General features: G+C 29.9%; 1 protein-coding gene across 7 annotated transcripts; it reads left to right on the top strand.

Moving 5' to 3' along the window:
• Positions 1-3434: 3434 nt before the first annotated feature.
• On the top strand, positions 3435-15370 carry LOC107934315 (glucosidase 2 subunit beta). 7 transcript variants are annotated; one of them, XR_001693881.2, is made up of 6 exons: positions 3443-3735; positions 3808-3921; positions 4471-4566; positions 5140-5322; positions 14359-14501; positions 15176-15370. XR_001693881.2 is itself a non-coding variant. In XM_016866735.2 (6 exons), the coding sequence occupies exons 1-5, from the start codon at positions 3618-3620 to the stop codon at positions 14479-14481; spliced, it is 615 nt and encodes a 204-aa protein (XP_016722224.1). In that variant the 5' UTR covers positions 3443-3617; the 3' UTR covers positions 14482-14501; positions 15176-15370. The 7 variants fall into 7 exon arrangements, 5 of the variants coding, with proteins under 5 accessions (XP_016722210.1, XP_016722224.1, XP_016722219.1 ...); XR_001693875.2 differs by having other exon boundaries at positions 15042-15370; XM_016866735.2 differs by having other exon boundaries at positions 14378-14501.
• Positions 15371-21943: the final 6573 nt, after the last annotated feature.

Here is a 21943-nt window from a genome sequence, read left to right as displayed (position 1 = left end):
CCAATTAGTACAGTTTATTCCTTAAATTTACCCTTGTTTCGCTGTCTGACAGTTCCGACCTCTCTTCACTATGAATTAATTATATCATAGTACAGGACTCAGATGACACTTCTGTCTATTTTCCTTGAAAATAGACTCATTAAGGATTTTGAGCATATAAATTATAACCCATAATCATTTTTGTAAAATTTTTAATGATTTTCCAAAGTTAAGACAGGGGAGTCCGAGATCACTCTGACCCTATTTAACAAAAATTTGTATATCTCAACATATGAGATTCCTTTGCTTACACTGTTTCCTCTATCTGAAATTAGATTCAATAAGCTTTAATTTCATATTTTACTCAGCCTCTAACTCAATTTCCACTATTTTTAGTGGATTTTCAAATTCGGACCACTACTATTGTACTAATCTGTCTTAGTGCAACATAATGATAATCGTCACAAATTTGTCATAGAAATTATTCTCATAAATATCACTCATTCATTTGCACTCTTATCACTAGTCCATTTCATTTCACATGGCAAACACATGCTCATGGGTTTCGAGTACGTACCTATGCTATCTCTTAGCACAACCACTTATCCAAGCATGACAATCATATACATCATACTAGTATCATCTAAGCATAAATGAGTTTATCATTTACAGTATTTCCATTCCATTTCCCATATTAATTCTCGTTGAATTCCTCAGAATCTTGATGGATATCACATTTATCGTCAAGTCATGCAAATGATCATTTCAAGTACGCACTCCCGCGAACCTTACTCATTACGGCGAGATTACCAGTCCAGGCTAAATCCCCCATATCATAACTCACAGAGTGTTGTCGGGATTACCAGTCTAGGCTAAATCCCTTACAATGACATACACTCTCATAAGCTCGAATCTGAATCACTAGTCCAGGCTAAATTTAGTCCTTAAACGGATTATCCGTCTGGGCTAAACCCTTTTCTGCAACACATGTAAGATATCATGTCATGTAAACAATGATTTATCCATCAAATATCCCTTTTTATTCAACAGGAATTTTCTCTTTTCATCAAGTATATCAATATGCATAGATGATCATGCAATGTACATTCAATTCAACACATTTTCATGTTTATTTGGGCATTAGTCCATACAATAAAAATAACATATCACTTAGTTTTCATACAAACTTATTTATTTCATTTAAAATGTCAATTTTCATCAAATTTCCATTAACGTCAAATTCAATACAATCATAGCAAGATATATTTCATGTATAACAATAATAACATGAATAATATGCTTATTAAATCACGCGAACTTACATCGAATACGGAAACGACAAAATTTCCATTTTAGTTCAAAACTTGTATTTTCGCGATTGAAGTCTGAATCTCGATTTCCTTGATCTATCATTTCAAGCATAGCCTATTTAGGACTCATATTATTCAAATGGACCCAAAATCATTTTTTGGAAAATTACATTTTTGTCCCTAAACTTTGTCGAAATTACACTTTTGCCCCTAGGCTCGTAAAATAATTTTTATTCAATTTTATCATTCTACAGGCCTAGCCAACCATTTTCATAACTATAGCAAACTATAATTCTCATCATAACACCCTTTTATACCATTTCTACAACTTTTACAAAACGGTCATTTTGGACGTTTTCGTCGAAAATCGCTTAGTAAAAGTCGTTTATTTAACGCCCAACACTCATTTTCTACCATTATACATAAAAATAAAAGCATGTCACTCATGGGTAAATTTTTAAACATAAACCCTAGCTCAAAATAATGGTAGAAATGAGTAGATCATGTTACCAGGACTTCAAAAATGTAAAGAACATTAAAAACGGGGCTTGGGATCACTTACAAATGAGCTTGGAAGCTTGAACCAAACCCTAGCTATGGTGCCCATGCTAGTTTCGGTTGGATGGAGAAGATGATAGCCAATTTTGGCTTATTTTCCCTTTTTAATTTTTTTAATTATTAGATTACCAAAACGCCCCTAACTTAAAAATATTTCACCCATTTCATGTCTATTTTTGTCCAAAAATTAACCAATGGTCTAATTACCATTTAAGGACCTCCAATTTAAAAACTCATAACAATTGGACACTTCTAACATGTGGAACTCAACTTTTGCATTTTTTACAATTTAGTCCTTTTGACCAAATTGAGTGCCCAAATGTCAAAAGTTTCAAACAAAATTTTCACGAAATCATTCCGGGAAATCATAGACCATAAAAATATAATAAAAATAAATTTTCTTATATCGAATTTGTGGTCTCAAAACCACTGTTTCGATTAGGCCCTAATTCAGGATGTTACAGGGTGGCGGTTGATGCATTGGTTAAGGGCATCTCTATGGCTCGCTCGTTTAATTTTGATCATGTTATATTCAAGTCTGACTATGCTAGTATTGTTAATCGCCTCTGTAAATACCACGTTGACATTATAATTTTGGGCCATCGTATTGTTAAGATTAGAGGCATGATTTATCTTTTCTCCGAGGCTAAGGTTAGGTGGATTAGCCATGATAAAAATAGAGTTGTTGATAAACTTTGCAGTATGGTGATGAAAAACTCTTGTAACTTGTCATTCAAATTGGAGTGTCCTAGTGGTATCCATCAACTTGTAATTCTTGATTCATTTTAATTGAGATAATGACCTTCAGGCCTATTTCTAGGAAAAAAAAACAGGATAGTTTACCCTAAAATTAAAATTTACAAAATAATTTAAGACATAGCTTTGGTTAGTGACAAAGCTAATGTTTTATTGAAGTAAATAACACAAATTTAAATCCAACAACATATAGTTTTTATTGGATTTTAAAAAAAAATAAAAAAGACTAAAATAAACTTTAATAATATAAGTTATGTTAATTACGAAAGGATATTCTAGTAATTTTTCTAATCGAGTTAGTATTTGATTGACTCATGACACTCACTTCGGTAGAGGCTTAAATAATAATATAAAAATACAATTGATAGAGTTAATAAAATGTGCATAATAAAATTAAAATGTACAAAATAACTTAAACTAAAACTTTGGTTTAGTGATAAAATTAATGTTTTATTGAAATAAATAGTATGAGTTCAAATCCAATAATATACAGTTTTTATTTTAAGTATAAAATAATTTTTTCTTAATACTCATAACACCAAATTAATCAAAGGCTTAAATAATAGTAATAATATATACATATAATTGATGAAGGTAGTAAAGTGTTCATAATAAAATTAAATTATACAAAATAATTTAAGATAAATATTTAGTTTAGTGATAAAGTTAATACTTTATGTTTTATTGATAATTTTTTTATTAATTTTTTAAATAAAAACTAAAAATACTTTTCAACTATATTCTTTATTTCAATTGAAGAAATTATTATAATTTCTCTAATCAAATTAGTATATTAATTCGTATATATAAAATTATGCAATGAGACAAAGTGCATTATCGAAAAAAAAGAGTGCATTAAATTTAAAATCGAAAGAAAAACCAGCCGGAACCGAAAGGCATTGACTATTGGGTCAAGTCATGGCTGAAGGACTCGAAAGGAATTGAGGCTACAAAGACAGCCCAGAAACCATTTGATGGAACAATTTGTATTCCAGAAAAGGAAGAGGGGGAAAAATGCAGATCTGGCGGTGGCTATGTTTAAAACACAGTTTCCCCGTTTGTTTTGCTGCCGTCTCCTTTTTTCTTTTGCTTGTTTCTTCTTCTAAATCTCCTCTCGGTATCCACCCATTAGGTATCCAATTTCCAAACTCATTTCACCATTTTGTTATTATTAATTTAATTGAATTTGTTAATAAATGAATAGATGCCAAGTATTTTGCTGCGGAGGTTATCAAGTGTAAGGATGGGTCCAAATCATTTACCAGAGACCGTCTTAACGATAACTTCTGTGACTGCCTTGACGGCACCGATGAGCCTGGTATTCTCTTCTACTGTAATCGAATCTATTCTTTTACTGTTAATTCAGCTTCTAGGCTTTGACCCCTTGTTCCCCTCCATCCCTACATTTGTAATTGCTTCTGAATGTCATATGTTTTAAACAAAATCCTATTGAGTGGGCATGTGGCCTTTAAAGATTAGTTCAAAGGCGAAACTTATATCAAGTCCAGTCTATATTTTATGTTAACTGATCTGCAATAACCGTGTATGCAAACTTGTAAATATATGTATCATTTTGGTCTGAAACTGTAGGTCCATGAACAATTCTGTAACTAGTATTTCCCGTAGTTATTTTTTGCTGTTTCTCTTTCAAATGGTGCAGAAAGCTTGCTGAAAATTTATGGGTTTTCAGGTTCATAATTTGAGTCGATCTTTTATCAACTGGTGTACTAAATATATTATCTTTGCGGTATAATTAAAATTTCATCATTTTTGGACTTGATATAAAATACTTCCTACATTCCTTTTCTTTTCTAATATTTTATTTTGACTTGCTTAGTCCATTGGCTGCCTTTTATTGTTTGTGCAGGGACTTCAGCTTGCCCAGCAGGCAAATTTTATTGTAGGAATGTAGGAAGTATACCTCAGTTCATTTTTTCTTCTCGAGTTAATGATCATTTTTGTGGTGAGTATTATTTGAACCTGTTATTTTTCTTTTATCTTTGTTTAAGATCTTACAACTTAATGTTGCAGTAGTTGCTTTTATTAAACATGGACTGATTTTTCAAGAAGGAAACTAGCAATGGTTCAGGAAATGTTTCTTTTTCCGTGGACTAGGGTATCTAAGGGTCTTCATAATGAGAGAGGTTTTTTTTTGGGGTGTTCCATGGTGGTGTATGCTGCCGTAATAGTTAGTAATCTAATGTGGCAAAGAAAGAATACCTAGGATTGCATCTTTGCATGCCTTTTATTCTCATTCTTTTTTATTTCCTATAAAGGACTGATTTTGCCACTGAAAACTGGTTTCTAACTCCATGCCCTTTGTTATTAAAGCATTAGACCACTATCTAGTCTTATTGCCTCACAACATATTTAAGGTCTTCATTCCTTCAAACTTTTGCCATTTTCATGGTTTGGTTTTGCATGTTAGATTTTGAACTAAGTGTTGTGTTGAATTCTATGATTTTGAGCCTAATATAAATCATCGTTCGCGAGAATTGCCCCTTTTTTTTTTTTAAATATATGCTTCATCTTTCAGATTGTTGTGATGGAAGTGATGAGTATGATGGTAGCATCCTGTGTCCCAACACATGTATCATGGGTGGTAATGTCGAGTACAAAACTGAAGATTATGTTTCTACAACTAGTCATCTGCACTCTACTAAATTGAAGGAAATGAAAATTGGAATTAAATTAGAAGACTTGATTCAGACTCTTGCAGGTATTGAACGTAATTTATGACACTACTTTGGCCATGAATGGGTTGTTTGCCTAATAATTCTCACTTCAAATGGTTGTTTGTTAAGTTCATGGGTTATGGATAGGGCTAAGAGTCACTGGGCTATTCCCAGGAAAACCTGCTTTGATTGATAAAGCTTTAGTCCTTTTCAATTCCTACCTCGTGAAAAACTTATGATTAATAAGATATGGAACTCACAAAAAGGCACTCCTAATCTTGAACTCGTTAGATAGATTCTTAAACCTCTATAAATTGAAATGATTTTTGTATTATTTTATTTTTTAGAATTGGTCCCTTAGATAGATTTTACGCAAGGTTCTGTTCTTATAGATTAAGAAACTGAAATTAACTTGGAGAATAAGAAACTATAATTAAAGAAACTAAAATTTACTTTTAATTGCCATAAAATACTTCCTAAATAAGTTATTCTAATTAGGAATGTCACTAAAATAAAGTTATTTCTCTTCTTTCCATCTTTGGTGCTTTTAACTTATTGTCATACCCACAAAGACATTTGACATCCATATATTACTTGTCTTGGAAAAAGTACTTGTCCTCTAGCTCGAGATTGCATAGTTTGTTCATTTGTTTGCCTGTTATCACAAGGAAGATTGCAAGGATATTTCAATTTTTCTACTCTCGTCTTGGTTTTGTACAACATTGTTAGGATCCTTTATCTCTAACCAAAATAATTTTTTTTTTATTGGTGCCCGAATTAGTATGTTTAGTCAGAATTGTAGCAAAGAATCCTTTTCTCTTTGTTCACCTATCTTTTCATGAGTTAACTTTTTAATAAAAGGAAGGTTTGCAGTATTTAGAGTTAAACCTATTACCCACCCATCATTCTTGGAGTTGTTTTAAGCAACAAAAAGGGGAAATGTTGTTGCTATGTTGATGCCTTTAGTATTCAAGTCCGTCTGTTAGTGTTCTCTTAACATGCTTGTCATTCTTGCTAGTTGTTTCTTCTCAAAGACCCATGATAAATTCATTGCCTGAACAAGGTATGGAGCATTTTGCATCAACGAATCAAGCCTAAGTCCATTAATGATATGTATTAAGTAGAACTCTAGATATTTAGCATAGTTTAGGTTTTTTATTATTTAAAAGAGTTATATTTAATTATTAGAAATATATTGTAAATAAAACTCTTCAATTATGATTTGTTAAGATAGTTTATTTAAGAGTTATTTTCATTAGAAGTTTTAAAGTTGAATTTTGATTGGTTTATTAGATAGATTAATTTACTTAGAATTGGATAGGACTTTGGCTTATAAATATTTGACTTGGTTAGTCATTGTAAAGCATGGAGATTTTAGTTTAATAAATTTAATTTGTGAGCCTTTCTTTTCAAGGTTGAGTGATTCGCATTGTTTGTTTTCCCATTACCCATATTACTAAGTACAAGTTATTTAGGCATGTGTTAGGGAGTTATCCAATTATCGTTGTTGTTAGTCACTAGTTGATTAGGGTGGTGTAGGAAAAAAAATAATCAATTATCATTGGTGCTAGTCATAAGTTGATTAGAGATGGTAAATTTATAAAAAAAAAGTTGATTAGAGTTGATATAAGATACTATCTTCTTGTTTTATATAAAAAAACATGTTTTCTTGCCATCTTAGGTTTCGTACTAGTTAATCTTGCATAAAACAAGTTGATGGTCCACTCACACTATATTAGCATGTGGCAACAACCCTTGAAATTGATGTTTATACTCAATTGTTTTAGCCCATTTCAACTTGTTCTAGGGTTACTGTGTAATGGTGGGCCAAATCTCAAAGTGCAATATCCCTCAAATTTCATCCATGTGAGATTTGGATTCTCTAGCTCTCTCTAATAATAATCGTATGAAGAGCCACCAAACTAACCTTGCCTATTTATGTTGCTCACTGGTTGAAAAAAAATCTCATATTGATGTAACCAAATCAACAACTTCTCTAACCCATCAGAGGCGGGAACCCATTTTTGTGTACTACAATACCATTTTGGACCTTTCCAATGGTTTTGGTTGATTGTTCGATCTATGACAATGGCTTCCATTATTGGTTATTGTTGTCAATATGCCCATTAGACTCCTTTTTGTGGTTTTAGTTGAAGCTAATAAATTCTTGCAATTGTAGTGATGGTTGTTGCATTTGATTATTCAATTTGGACTCCATCTCTATGGTGCTTGTGGCTATTTGTGACTAAAATTTTATTAATCTTGCTTAAAAAAAGCCCTCAACTCATTGGCATTGGAATCACCCATGGTGTTTAGTTTTGGTACCAAGTTTTAAAGATCTCGTGTTATGGATTTGGCATGGTTTTAGAATTGGATATGTGGCTCAGTGGTTGAAATAGTTAGGCCATTGGTTTTTTTCAGTTTCTATTAAAAAAATTATTAAATAATTCATAAAAAATTTAAAAAATAAAAAAAATATTAAAAAAATATAAAACACGATTCAACAGTTGGCTAACTGGCTTTTTATTTTGTTTAGAGTAGTTTGTTGTCCAACTAGTTTAACTGATGGGCATCGAAACCACTAAAAATAATTGCTACAATAAAATAACTCTAAACAATAGTAAAGAATTGAGAGTAGTATGGTCCAATTCATAGGGATTAAATATTATAATCAACTTTCGTGTTTCTTGTGAACAGAATTTTGGTCGATTCGATAATCGTGGAAATAGTTGTGTCCACGACTCCAAACAGACTTGCTGAAATATAAATTAAATAAATTAAGGGAGTTGGAAACGTTTAAAAATTAAATAATTGAGATAGCAGAATAAGCAATTAAAGAAATTGAAAGTAAAAGTAAGTTAGAAAATGAATTTGAATTTTGCAAACAAAATTATAAAGCCTTAGCTCCAGACTTGGTGAAGTCCGGTCTCTGAATCAATATTTGAAAATGAGTTCTTTCCTCTAAAAATAAGTCGGTTATAGCGGCTAAGAACGTTCTAACAACAAATTTTTCCTCTCGTAGTTGATTTTAGTAAGCCCTGCAAACCAACTTTTACCGATTATCTAATCGCGATACACGCGTTCGCGATTCAAGACTTCGGTAGCCTTGCTTTTTAAAGAACCTAACTCAGATTAACAGGCTCAACCACGTAGGAAGTTTAAATCTGATTATTTTCTCCCTTGACGAGAATCTCACTAGTATGACCTCGCCAGGATATGTCAATTTGTCAACGGGAATCTGAATACAACACGATTGACTCGTCTTTCCAACTGTACGCTAAAACGACTCTAACTTAATGTGCACTTTGTGTTAAAATTGAGTTAACTTTAATGGATGAATTTGTCAATCTCGATATTCCGAAGAGATGATAAATACCGTTATGATAGATTTTTAGTGCGGATACATTTCTCACAATTCTTGATCGGAAAGAATATCAGTCTAAAGCTAAGTAGAGATTTAGTGAAGCATGAAATTAATCATACTTTTGTTGGTTTATGAAAATGGTTTAAATAGAAATGGTGATAGATGAAAAGGGAAGAGACTTTAAAAATAATTGAACAATTTTATAAAGAAATAAGAAAATGGAAATGGAATGACAGTATACGCATGAAATTGGAAGGGAAAAAAATAATTTTATTCAATTTCAAGTGAATTCAAATTTAACCTTTTCAATTGTTCATGTTCCAATTGTATTCTTTTCTGTTTGTTTTTTGCATTAAAGTATCTGAATTTTATTCCTGACAAGATTTAAATATAAAATTCATCAATTAGCAGGAATTAATTTAAGAACAAGTTGATTTGAGCATGTAAAATATGCAAAATGAATATGCTATTATTAACCGTTTTGTCCGAATTGATGTATCAACCAATTCTTAGTCCAATTGGTTCGATTGATTGGTCCTTTTCGGTTTCAACAACTATGGGATCATGTCATCAAGGGATTCATAGAAAAAGCTATTTTGATTGATGAAGCTTTAGCCTTGTTTTGGTTCCTACCTCATGAATAATCCATGATTAATATTACATGTAACTTGTTAAAGGAAGTTGTTAACCTTAGATTTGTTGGAAAGAGTCTTAAATTTCAAAATAATTTTTATCTTATTTTTTTTACTAGAATTCTCCCCTTAAATTGAGGTTACATAGGATTTTATTTTTGTAGACTAAAAAAATTATAGTTAACGAAATTAAATTTAAATATTTTTAGTTATAAAAAATTGCTTCCTTAATAAATTATTCTAATTAAGAACATTGTTAAAATAAAGTTATTTATCTTTCCATTTACTTTTAAGTTTGGTCATTTAAGGCATTCATAACAACGTTCCAATTTCTTGTACCAACTCTTCATTCCTACCCTTATGCGTACTTGTGTCATGGATCGCGAATCAAAGTTCGTGATAAATGCGCACAGAACGTCTCATGGATGTCAATTGATTAAATGGACATCGTTTGACTCACTTGAACTAGTTCGATTTGTAGAACATGTAGAGAAACCCATTTACTTGAAATATTGGTGAAATAGTGAAGCACTTGAGGAAAATTAAAGTTGCCATGATAAATATGGAAACTAAGTTTAGAAGATTTGTAATTTTAGAAGATTTGTTTTTGTAATATTAGGGAATCGTGTAAATCATTTAAGAATCTCAATTGTAGATTGACTTTAATCTCGACCGTTGATGTAAAGTAAACTGTATCGTTGAATTTGGTGGGCTCAACTATAAATAGAGGCCTTCCTCTCTTTTGTAATCATCCCATTGTACTTTATTCAGAGTTAGTGAAAATATTTTGAGAGTATTTACTTAAACACCTTATTAGTGTTGCTTTCTTATGAATTTTCTGTTTGATTTGTTCTTTTTAATCCTGAAGTTGTTTTGTTTTATTTTCGGTGCTTTGAATAATTTCTATTATGCGTTCACTTTTCGAGTACTAAGCTGATTTAGGCGGATTTGAAATAAAGAAATTGTCTAAGGCTGCACGGATTGTGAAATTAAAATTTTACCCTCGTGACACTTTATAGTGTTATAGTCTCGAGCTACTAGATGATTTGTAAGAAAATTGTTTTTCTTAGTGGGGCTTTTCCTCTTGTCTTTTTTTTTTTCGCATGAATGACTTATATTGAACAAGTGGAACTTGTTAAAGGGAATATCAAATCTTAGACTTTTAAGAGAGAATCTTAAACCTCTGAATATTGGAATAAACTCTGAGTTAATTTTGTTGTTATCAATTAACCTCTCAAATAAAGGTTACATAGGTTTATTTCTTTGTTTAAAAGACTTATAAGCTAAGTTTAAAGCAAGGGCTCTAAATAAACTCTTAATATCTATATCGAAGGGTTTTAAAAAGCGGTACAATAGTCGCTATTTCGCGGTAGCACCATTATACACCACAACTAGTCTCTTCAATAACGATGTAAAAATATTTTACACCATTATCGACCAATAGTGACCGTAAAAAAAGTGGGAATAACGGTGTGCTGTATGCATTAAATTACCATTCCTTAGGAGGAAAATGAAAACTATACACAACAAAGAGAGTGAAAACTATCAGAAAATAGTTTTTAAGAGTAAGAAATGAACATGCACTCATCAATTCAACACATTAGAACATGAATTGAGTCACTCTTAAGGTTTTTCTTATTTTCGAAACATTTCGGGTATGGGTGAGAATGGGTTAAAGACAAAAATAGTTGAGATTGTATTTTATAAGAGTTAGCTATTGAGAAGAGACTTAAGAGCAGAAAGTTTAGAGTTTTTTATTAAACTCTAATATAACAAAGGGAGGGAGGGAGGGAGAGAGGAAAACTAAAGTAGAGGCCAAAGAGTAGAGAAAGAGACGAGTTTTATGAATTAATTTAATTTAATAGCTTATATGTTTCTTTTTATTTTGGAATGTGGAAAGTCATTAATAGCATTTCACACAATAAGAGAAAGATAAAGGTTAAATACAAAGTTGTGATTTAATTATAACTGTTCAAGCTTGTTTTAATGTCATGGGTCGCGGATCAAAGTTCTTGGCTAAAGCTCATAAAGTCGCCTAATGAGATCAATTGTTAAATGAAGCTCATTTAACTCACTTAAACTGGTTCGATTCATGGAACACATAAAGAAGACTATCTACTTGAAGCTTAGAGTTACCATGGTGAATGTTTGTTCTCTTGAGGGATAAAAGTATATAGTATTTAAATTCCTTAGGACTCTCAGCTTTTAGATAGATTTTGATCTCAATTGTTAATGTAATTTAAAATGTACTGTTGGATCTAGGGGAGCTCAACAATAAATAAAGGTTTTTCCCTCAGTTGTACTCATCTATTGAGTGATCGAATATTCATTGGCATTGCTTAAGACCATTGACATACAAAACATTTTCAATAAAGATTAAGAGTTTTTATCCATAGAGTCGATTATTTCTATTTGTCTTTTGGAATTGTCACCAAATGTAACTTTTTTTTTTCCATTTTTTAACTTCAATTTGATAAAATGACTATTGTCACCGGTCATATGTCTTGAGCATCCATTATTAAGGGACCATAAGTTTGTGCTTGCGTTGTTCACCTTGAAGCAACAAGGGAGGGGGAGAATGTCACGAGCCTCGGTTCAAAGTCCGTGACCATTGCAATAAAAGTGTTTTATGGAGATTTACATATTAAATGAGGCTCATTTGACCCATAGGAACTTACCTAATTCGAAGAATAAGTGACGAAGTCCATCCACTTAAAGTGGCCCAGCGAAGCAGTTATGGGAAAGTAGGGCTACCTTGGTAAACAACGAAACTAATCTTAGAAGATTTTATAATCTAATAAGATTTGATTTTGTAATTTTGGAGATTGTGTAAATCCCTTAATTGCAGATAGACTTCAATTTCGTTCATTGATGTAACTCAATCTATACTGTCAATTTTGGGAAGCTCAACTATAAATAGAGTTTCCCTACTCCTTTGTAATAATCTATTGTATCTATTATATTGTATTCTTTGAGTTAAAGAATATATTAAGAGCATTTATTAAAACACCTTGTATGCATTGTTTTTCTGTGGCTATTATGCTCTTTCGAGTTTTTTTAAAGATTATTTTTGCAATATTTCGGTGCCTTAAAGGAATTTTGCAAGAATCTTCACTTTGCAGGAGTAAGGTTGGCTTCAGCACATTTGAAGTGAAAAAATTGTTTAATGTTGCACGGATTGTGAGAAGAAAGATTTAGTTTTGTGACACATGCACATACCAAATTCACACACTCTTGCTTCAATTTTATTCTATGCATCCACGCAAGCTAATACCATGATCATATAATTTATGTACAACAAAAAAATTGAGACAAATAATTAAAATCACAAGATAAATAAAATTCTACACCCTTGCCCCCTAGACGACTAAGGGCATTTTTGTGTCATTTTGAGCTTTTTCATTTTTTCTTTTGTTGAAGGCTATGTTAATAGAAGATCAAGCAAGCTTCAGCTTTGAATTAGATTCTTCTTTACGAATGAGCATTTTTAACTTTGGTTCTTCTTCATCTTTTATTGATTGAATGTTAGAATGGTTGCTTGCATTTTGAACTTATCTTGTTTTAAATTTCTTGACGGTTGATTATGATGCTATTTGTTAATCTAAGTTGATATGCAGTATCTTGGTTAATTGCTTGTTCAATTATATCAAATTGCTTAGTATATTAGAATTGACGCTTCTAGTGGAAGATCTAGATTGAGTGGAGATTCTATTGTGTAAATTTTGGTATAATTCTGTTGAATAGTGAAATCGAGAGGTGATTTATTAACTAGGTGAGATCGGTAGGAGATCTTAGGTGGTAATTTTTATATTAGGATGAGATCGAGAGGAAGTTTCTACTTAAGAGTGTTAATCAATGTAATCGGGACATGCATGTAGTTTTGTAAATAATTAATTGACCAATTGACTATTGTCTTGATTATTTGCCTAGTCGATAAGAAAGAGGGAGTCTAGGTTTGTTTCTTTAATTGGTAAGATAGATTAGTTGTTTAATGATTCCTAATCAAATTGCAATAATGATCCTTAAACCAATTAGACTAGTAATTGCCTTGTAGTTTAATCGATTAGCACTGTTTTCTCAGCAATTCCCTTGGAAGAACAATCCTTGGAGTATTTCCCTAAATGTTTCATTGTATAACTACTTACAAATTGACACCGTTATGCTTGCAGTAACACTGTGCCTACACTGTTGATAATATTGATTGGATTTGTTGCATTCTGTGTGTATGGGCCAGTCAATTGACTATTACCCAAAATTTTCAGAATTTCAATCTTTTCTCCGTACTCTTTTTCCGCTTTCTTTTCTTTTAATTCTTCTCATGTCACAATGGTTTACCTCCATTCGGGTAGATTGGTAATAATCTACCTCAATTTGGTCAAATTAGTGGTTGGTTGGTCGTCCCCGTATCTTTGCTTCCTCGTTTTCCTTTAATTCTCCAATCGCACTTTGTTCTGTTTAAAAGAAGAAAAAAGTTTTTTTGTTCTTTTTCTTTTTTAAAACTTTAATTTATAGAACTACAATAAATTTTTTCATATTTTATTAATTTAGAAAACTAATAAAATAATTTTATTTTATTTTTCAATTTTCTTAATTTTGAAACTAAAGATTTGAGAGGAAGAATGTTTTTAATTTTCCATATTTGTAATCATTTTAGAAAGGAGAAAAAATGTAAAATCAGGTGGCATATTTAGAAGTGGTGCATTCTTATTGTCTTATGAAAAGCAAAGTTTGATACATAATTGTTAATTTTCAAACTTTAGTTGTCAATTCTTCAAATTTATTATAGTTGAGGTAGTAAACTAGACAATGAATAAACGGACACACATATGTACATATGCATGACATGGTAAAAAACAACCAGTAAGACGAGTATTAACGAGATTTTTCATTTGCTTAATGAATGCCAAATGTGTAATTAAAGCAGTATATATAGCACCTTAATGAATCTTCCTTTCCTTACGTACTTGTATTTAGATGGTGAAAATTAAGAATGAGTCCAACATAGAAGTAGTGTGCTTATAAATCTCGTTCATTGTGCTTGTATTTGTTTATGTGATTTGCTTTTCTCATTTTAAATGACAAAGTTGGACCTGATGAATCTAGGGTTGAAGATGATAACAGTAGCAGAGGTGGCTCTTGGTTGTGTTCTGGTGGTTAAATGGATATTTCATAAGCGTGTCAAGTCTAAGAAAAGACATCATAGATGAAGGAATCTACCGTTAGCTTGGTAATAATACTCTAGAATATCCTTGTCCTCTAATTTTCACTTTTTACATTTTAATATGTAGGGGAAGGATCCACTTATTTCATAATAAAACTCAAGTGATTTTATACCATTTTATAACTTTTTATACTATTAATATTTTAATGATCCAATCGCCATATTTCATATTCCATTCATGTAGATCATATATCTAATTTGGAGTAAATTAAAAATATTTAATTATTTGTTTTATGTATAAAAAAGTTTAATCATTGAATATATATTAATATAGACACTATTTTAGATTAATATGATAAAGATACCGTATCGATTAAAAAAATTACATGCATGATTAGTTTAAATATATTGATAACTTCAACGGTTGGATTGTTAAAATATTAATTATGGAAAAAATTATGAAAATATGTTAAATTATTTTAATTTTATACCGGTAGATGTGAATCTTTATAAATAGGAAATGTACTTGATTATGGTTGAGGAAGGATTAGAGAAGCTGTCTCTTTTTGTTTCTAACATAACTATTGTAATTCACCCAACGTAAAGGATTGAGATTACATGTTTGAAGTTGCTGCGGTAATTGCCTACAACTTGCCAGCTGCGATTGTAATCACATTTCGAATCGACCGTTTATCTATTTCTAAGTTAAATCGTATGTTATCTTTGTAATTTTCTTGTAGAAATGTGACTTTTTGTTTATTTCCTCTCCTGGAATACGTTCGACAATCAACATTGTATTAAGTAAAGCTGCCAGAAAAGTTAGTGGAGAAAAGGTGGAGTCACATTTCCAATTGTTTTTGACGCTGAACTTGATACCAAATACATTTTGGTCGAAAGCAAAATCATATATATATATTATCCTTTTTCATTTTCAACTCACCATATGTTAATTGCAAAACCTTCTTCGAAATAGCATTTAAATAGCATTTGTAGTCCTCAACCCGATGATTGAATAAAAAGCAAAGTATATAGGTATTTAATTCAGGTTTAAGAGTATGAAAGCGTGTGAAAAATGAAAAGCTCTTTTACTTTTTTGAAAATATCAATCAAACCCTTTGGTGAAAATTGCGTCCATAATTAGGTAAGCAAAATTTAATTTGATTTGAAAAATCGAAAAAAATTTAAATTTTGAGTTAATCAAATCGAGTTATTCGAATTATTCAAGTCAACTTGAATAAGAAATTTCGAATTTTGAGTTTGAGTCAAGTTAAATTTTTACAATTTGAATAACTTGAATAATTTGAATAACGGAGTAGTATAAATACAATTTTGGTCCCTGTCAATTTTGAAAATAAGCAAATTGGTCTCTTTTAACAAAAATTACAAAAAATCAAAGTATTTTTCAAAATTTGAAAATAATTTTTAAAATTCAAAATATTTATAGAAGTTTTAAAATTTATATTTTAAAAAAAATTAAAAATTTTAAAAAATAAAAAAAATATAAAAAATAAAAAATAATAATTTTGGAATCTAAAAAATTCATTAATGGTTCAAGTTTATCATATTAAAATATCTTTTTTTTTAATTATTTTGCTTAAAAGAAGTTTTCTAATATATATTGTTTCAAATTTTTGAGTTCTAACATGAAAATAGTTGTATTGTACAAGATTTTAATTTAACATTATTAATTTTTCTAATTTAACTTAAACGGTTTAACTTGATTCAATCGAACGCTCACTCTTAATTTGAGTTATCTGAATATCGAAATAAAAAATGATAAAACTACGTTATTTTGATAAATATTTACATTTTTTAAAGTTAAAAGTCAAAACTATCAAGTTAAAAGGCCAAACTACGTTATTTTGATAAATGTTTACCCATTAGTCTTACTTTCCTTCTCGAATCGCCTCACTCTCCTTTTTTTCTTTACTCAAAATTAATCTAAAAGCTTGTACTTCGTCTACTTGTAAACTAATTGGTCCATGTAAATGGAACATTGAGTATAAATAATAAGATTTGTTAATTCGACTTGACTCGACTCAATTCGAAAAAAAAATTCAAATTGAATTCGGTTGCTAAAATAGGATTCGTCAACTCGACTAATTCGAAAATTTTTTTGATTTGGTTCGGCTCGACTCGATCGAATACTCACCCATATCCATAATTGCATTAAATAAATAATTAATGATTTTCATTTTTGGGCTCATTGGTTTGACTTTGTTGATATTAAAATGGCATTATTTTATTGTACACAGAATGCAGATGAATAATTTAAAAGATATGAAAAATAAAACAGTAAACTATTTACTTAGTCATCAGACTTTTAGAGCGTTTTTATTTTGGTTTCTCAAAATGAAATTTTGGTAATTTTTGTTGCTCAAATTTTAGGGCGTTTTCATTTTAGACATTCAAGTGTTAAATCTTTAATGACCAATTACTTGTACACGTAACATCATGTTTACACTATCACTTTAGTCCCCAGGCTTTTAGGTTGTTTCTGTTTTAGTTATTTAAAAAATATTTTTTAAAAGCATTGATTGAAGTAAAAAAAATTAAAAATTAAAGTGAAAAAGGGTAGAAACTAAAATAATTAATTAAAAAATTGTCAAATGTAATTGTTTACTCCCTTCCAAAGTTCTTTCTTTCTGTTTTAAATTTTAAAAATTTAAAATATCTAAATAAATTAAATAATTTTTTATCCCTTATAGTTTCTGTAGATTTATCACTACAATATCAAAATTAATTAATTTAATTAATTTAATTTTCATCTAAAATTTTAAATTTTATTTTATATTTTTAAATTAAAATAAATTCAAATAACTCAATTTTAATAATTGTTTATGAAACTCAAAATTTCTTCTAATTATGTAATCTTGAATTTTTTTTATGCTAAGCTAAAAGTAATGAAAATCATTGCAATTGATTAATTTTATCTTTCGTATCAAGCAAAAGTTATTTTTTTTCACTTTTTTATTTAAATGAACAACAAGCAATTAATTAAATTAATTGTAAGTATTTTTTTCTATTCTTTTAGCTTTATATGAAAGATTCGAGATTTTGTAATCAAAATAAGTTTATTTTCGTAGAAAATTTTTAAATATGAGTTATTTGAGTTTATTTTGTTAAAGATAATCTAGAAAAAATAAAATAAATATTAAATTAATTAATTTAATTAATTTCAGTAGTATAGTAACAAGTCGGTTGACACTATGAAGGGATAAAAAATTTCGAAAAGGATAAAATTTAAAATTTTAGTATTACAAGAAAAGAGAAGTTTAAAACTTTCGGCAATACGGTAAACAAGTACAATTTGACATTTTTAATGCATTATTTTAGTTTTTGCCTATTTTTAAATTTAATCTTTAATTTTTTTTTACCTCGATCAATACTTAAAAAAAAAATTTAGGTGACCAAAATAAAAATGAACTAGAAGTTGGATGATCAAAATGAAAGTGTAAACATGATATTGCTTGTACAGTCAATCGCTATTAAAGGTTTAATGTTTAAATGACTAAAATGAAAACATTTTAAAAGTTGAATGACCAATTGAATAGTTTACCGATAATAAAAACTCAAATAAATCCATAAACATACTGCATGAATCATCATCAACGTGATCATCATAACAACAACAACAACAACAACAATAATAATAATAATAATAATAATAAGCTGTTATCATCGATCATTTGTAAATAAACTTAAGAAAAACGTTGATATTTATATATATATAAATTCGTACAGATTGATAAATTGAGAAGAAAAAGAAAATAGATAGTGACCATATCGACGAGGGCAGTTGCATTTTAGTAATGATAGTGGTAAGTAATAGCTTTAGAGCGATGATATAAACAATCTTGTCTTGCAAGACCATTCATAATTTCTTCTAATAGAAGAGGCTTTTCCGTTTTCATTTAATTCACTTTTCTGGAATCCTTCAATAATAATTGTCTTAGTATTTTTGAAAACTTGAATTTACTTTCTAACTTCTAATTTCAATTATTTAATTATATTAATTAAATAATGATTTGAAGAACTTAAATTAATTTGTAAGTCATCTTTTGTATTTAGTAAGAAAATGAATTCACTACGGATAACGATACATGATCGTTTTCATTCATTTCATATTGTTAGTTCTATATGCAATTCATTACTGATTATCTCGAGCTAACGGAAGGTTTGATTAGATATATATAATTAAAGGGCAAATAATTTGTAATTAAGTTCTAGCTATTCGCCTATTAATTACAACACTATTTAAAAATGAAGTCATTCCATTAAAGTATCATAATTAAGCTTTCCCTTATTATATATCATTACGAAAGCTACTTATCAAGTGCTCGTTCAATGAACTTGTCATAAGTGTGTTACACACATAGGATATCATTGATCTCTTTTGGATAAATCCTCTCACTTAACATGACCCTATTTTATCTAATGGTAATTACATATTCATTCACGAAAAGTCAGTTACTATCAAATAATAACTAAATAATTTATCACAAGGACAAATTATCCATGGTTATGTTTACTTTTCATCTATTATGTAATGTCAATGAGAGGATATCATTTACCATTTATTCGACTATGAATTTCACTGTTTTAAAGTGACGCTATATATTGTATAAGTCGTATACACAACGTGTTAGCTTTGAATTCATTATCTAATAGCAGGCAGCGAACTAAGATTGTATTCAAGTTGTTTAACTCGAGAAAGATTTTATTTGACCTGAAAGAAGAAACAAACGAATTAGAAATAATAGAAATAAAGAGAAAAACAAAACATAAAATCAAGAAAAAATAATACTAGGGTGAGATGAAAAAAAATATTGAATGGAAGAAAACGAAAATAAGATGGATGATGGAAAGATTTGAAGAACAAAGGTTCAATAAAAACAACCAATGTTGATGAAAAATTAATGCTCTTGGAAACCCTTTGTAAAATGATCTTCAAAAAAATGGCTCTAACCAACCCTCTATGGTCGAACCCTAGTAAATTGGAGGGTGAAGACTTCCCCTACAATTTCAAAGAGAAAATTAAGAATAAAACCTACCTCTAAAATAATCAAAAGAGAAATCTCATAAAGAGAAATAACTCAAAGAGTTGAAATTTATTAATTAAGGTATGTCAATAATAAATAATGAAGAGGCCTTTATATAGATTAACTAATTACATCAAAATAAAACTCTTATGTATAATGAAACTTTAATTAATCTAAAAAAGTAGTTCTAGTGGAACTAAACTTTCTTGTCAGCTAAGAAACATAAAACTCCTAACAACCTAAAATACTTAAAAATGTCATAAAATTTAGAATAAATAAATAATAAAGCCTAATAAATAATATTGAGTTCATATATAATAAAAATTAAGCCTAAATATCAAACTCAATATGACTTGAATTAAAGCTCGAAACTCATAATTTCTCGTAATAATCTTGTCCAAAAATTCTACTCGCGTAGTCTTCAGTAAAATGATCATAGCTTGAGTTCCTGAACTCAAAATCGAGTGATTAAAAGTGCATTTCAAAGGTAAGAGATAGCTATTCAAATTCTATGAGACACCTTAGCCAGTAAATGCTTGGAACCCATCCAAAAATTTGTCACAAGTTGATTGATGTTTTGACTTTTATCTATTTGAAACTAGGATTTCATTTACATCAAAACATGAGTTATACATATATAGTCCATCATCCACTCAAGATTAAGGTATGCTACACTATGAACGTCAATCCATAAACAGATCTAAGATCTATTTTACTTGAGTTTTGTCTGATGCACTATCAGTCCAGTTGGTCACATTTATGTCTCTATCTTCTAGGAGTCATCCACTTTGATACCTGAGATAAGGTATCTCCCCGATTGGACTTGATAGATGAGATATTAGTCTTTCAATTTATTTTCTCAATTTTTATTAGGCTAAGGACATATTTAGATTATCTAGTAATATAAATTGTCTTTTCATATTACGATTCAACCACATATTATCGCTTAGTATTAGTTAAACGTTAGATAATCAGTGAGCTAATATTTACTTTCATTTCACTTTCTGTGCAAAAACCATTGAGGATAATATACAATGATATTAATGAAACTGATGAATATTTATTAAACCAAATTGTTTAAAAATACAAGTACATATAGACAAAATCACTACATTAAGGGCACTAGATCCTAACATGGGGAGGCTATACTCCAGTCCAAAACTAGAATGGGTCAAAGAATCCCATAAATCATTAATGGAATCACAACACCTTGGGTAGTCAAATTTGATTCCAGAAAGAATTTAAGTGAAGGAATAAAGGAATTTGATAAAGAAGTAATGATATGACAATAGAGAATAATTTTGAGCTTATGTGTAATGGCAATAAAAATGTTATAAACTATGAAATACGATGAGTGTGATGTACTTCTTTGGTTGAAATGAAATTTTAGCTGAAACATTTATATATATGTGTGTGTAATTGAGATAAATGTAATAGGTGGGTAATTACAAGAGTAATGTTATCGGTTATAAAGTGAAGAGTAAGTGTAAAGAAAAGTGTGACCTATAATGTATATGAGATTGAATAGAAAATTATGGTGAACCTCAAAGTTGTAAAAAGATATCATGAATTCCAATACCCAAATTTGGTAAGGGTTAAGTAAGTATGCTTACGAGCTTATGATTGAATTGTAAAGCTTAACAAGCTTGATTGTTAGTTTGTTTACATTAGGGACGAAATTGAATAAAGTGCAAACTTGTTATGAAATTATGGTTGAAATATAATGTATAAGGTCCTATGCCTGAAGATTACCTGAATAGAACAGACAAACAAATGTAAGTTTTTAGAAACTCAGTGTGCAACCCAACAGAGATAGTCATACAAATATACACAGAAACTCATATGCAAAATAGATACAGATACAAACTTAAGTCTTTAACAAAAACAGATGTCAGAATCAGATAATTAGAATAGATATACAAAATCCTACCCCTATCCTCTACACACCATCTTTGACCATCCCATCACACCATGTGGGGTATAAAACACCCACTTATCCCTACACACCATATAATGTCTATACGATACATAACATGATAGTATGCAGCTAAGCTACCAGAAAATAGGTGAAAGGTCATTGTACAGAACACTTCCTCCACATATACGAATCCCGCCCCATATACAGATATAGATATCAAATAATAGATAAACATAAATAACATGTCTCACATGCTCATGTGTAGATATCATACATGCTTATACAGAATAATCAGACATACATATCAATTTTTCCTACTTAGATTAATCTATAAGGATAACAGATCACAAACATTAGGGTTTGGTTAGCCCTTACGACCCTACGGAAGGCCCACAGTCAATTGGAGTAACCCATGCGACCCTAGGGAAAAATTCAAAACTTTGGGCCCACATGCCCGTGTGGCCCTCACGGCCTAACCCAGAACCCACACGCCCAATTCGTCCTATCCCGTGTGGCTTACATGACCACACACTTACCTATTACACAGT

This window comes from Gossypium hirsutum, chromosome A12, assembly GCF_007990345.1.
Source record: "Gossypium hirsutum isolate 1008001.06 chromosome A12, Gossypium_hirsutum_v2.1, whole genome shotgun sequence".
NCBI classification, from domain to species: domain Eukaryota; kingdom Viridiplantae; phylum Streptophyta; class Magnoliopsida; order Malvales; family Malvaceae; genus Gossypium; species Gossypium hirsutum.
The sequence above is the reverse complement of the archived record's forward strand: the minus strand, read 5'-3'. Positions and strand labels throughout refer to the sequence as shown.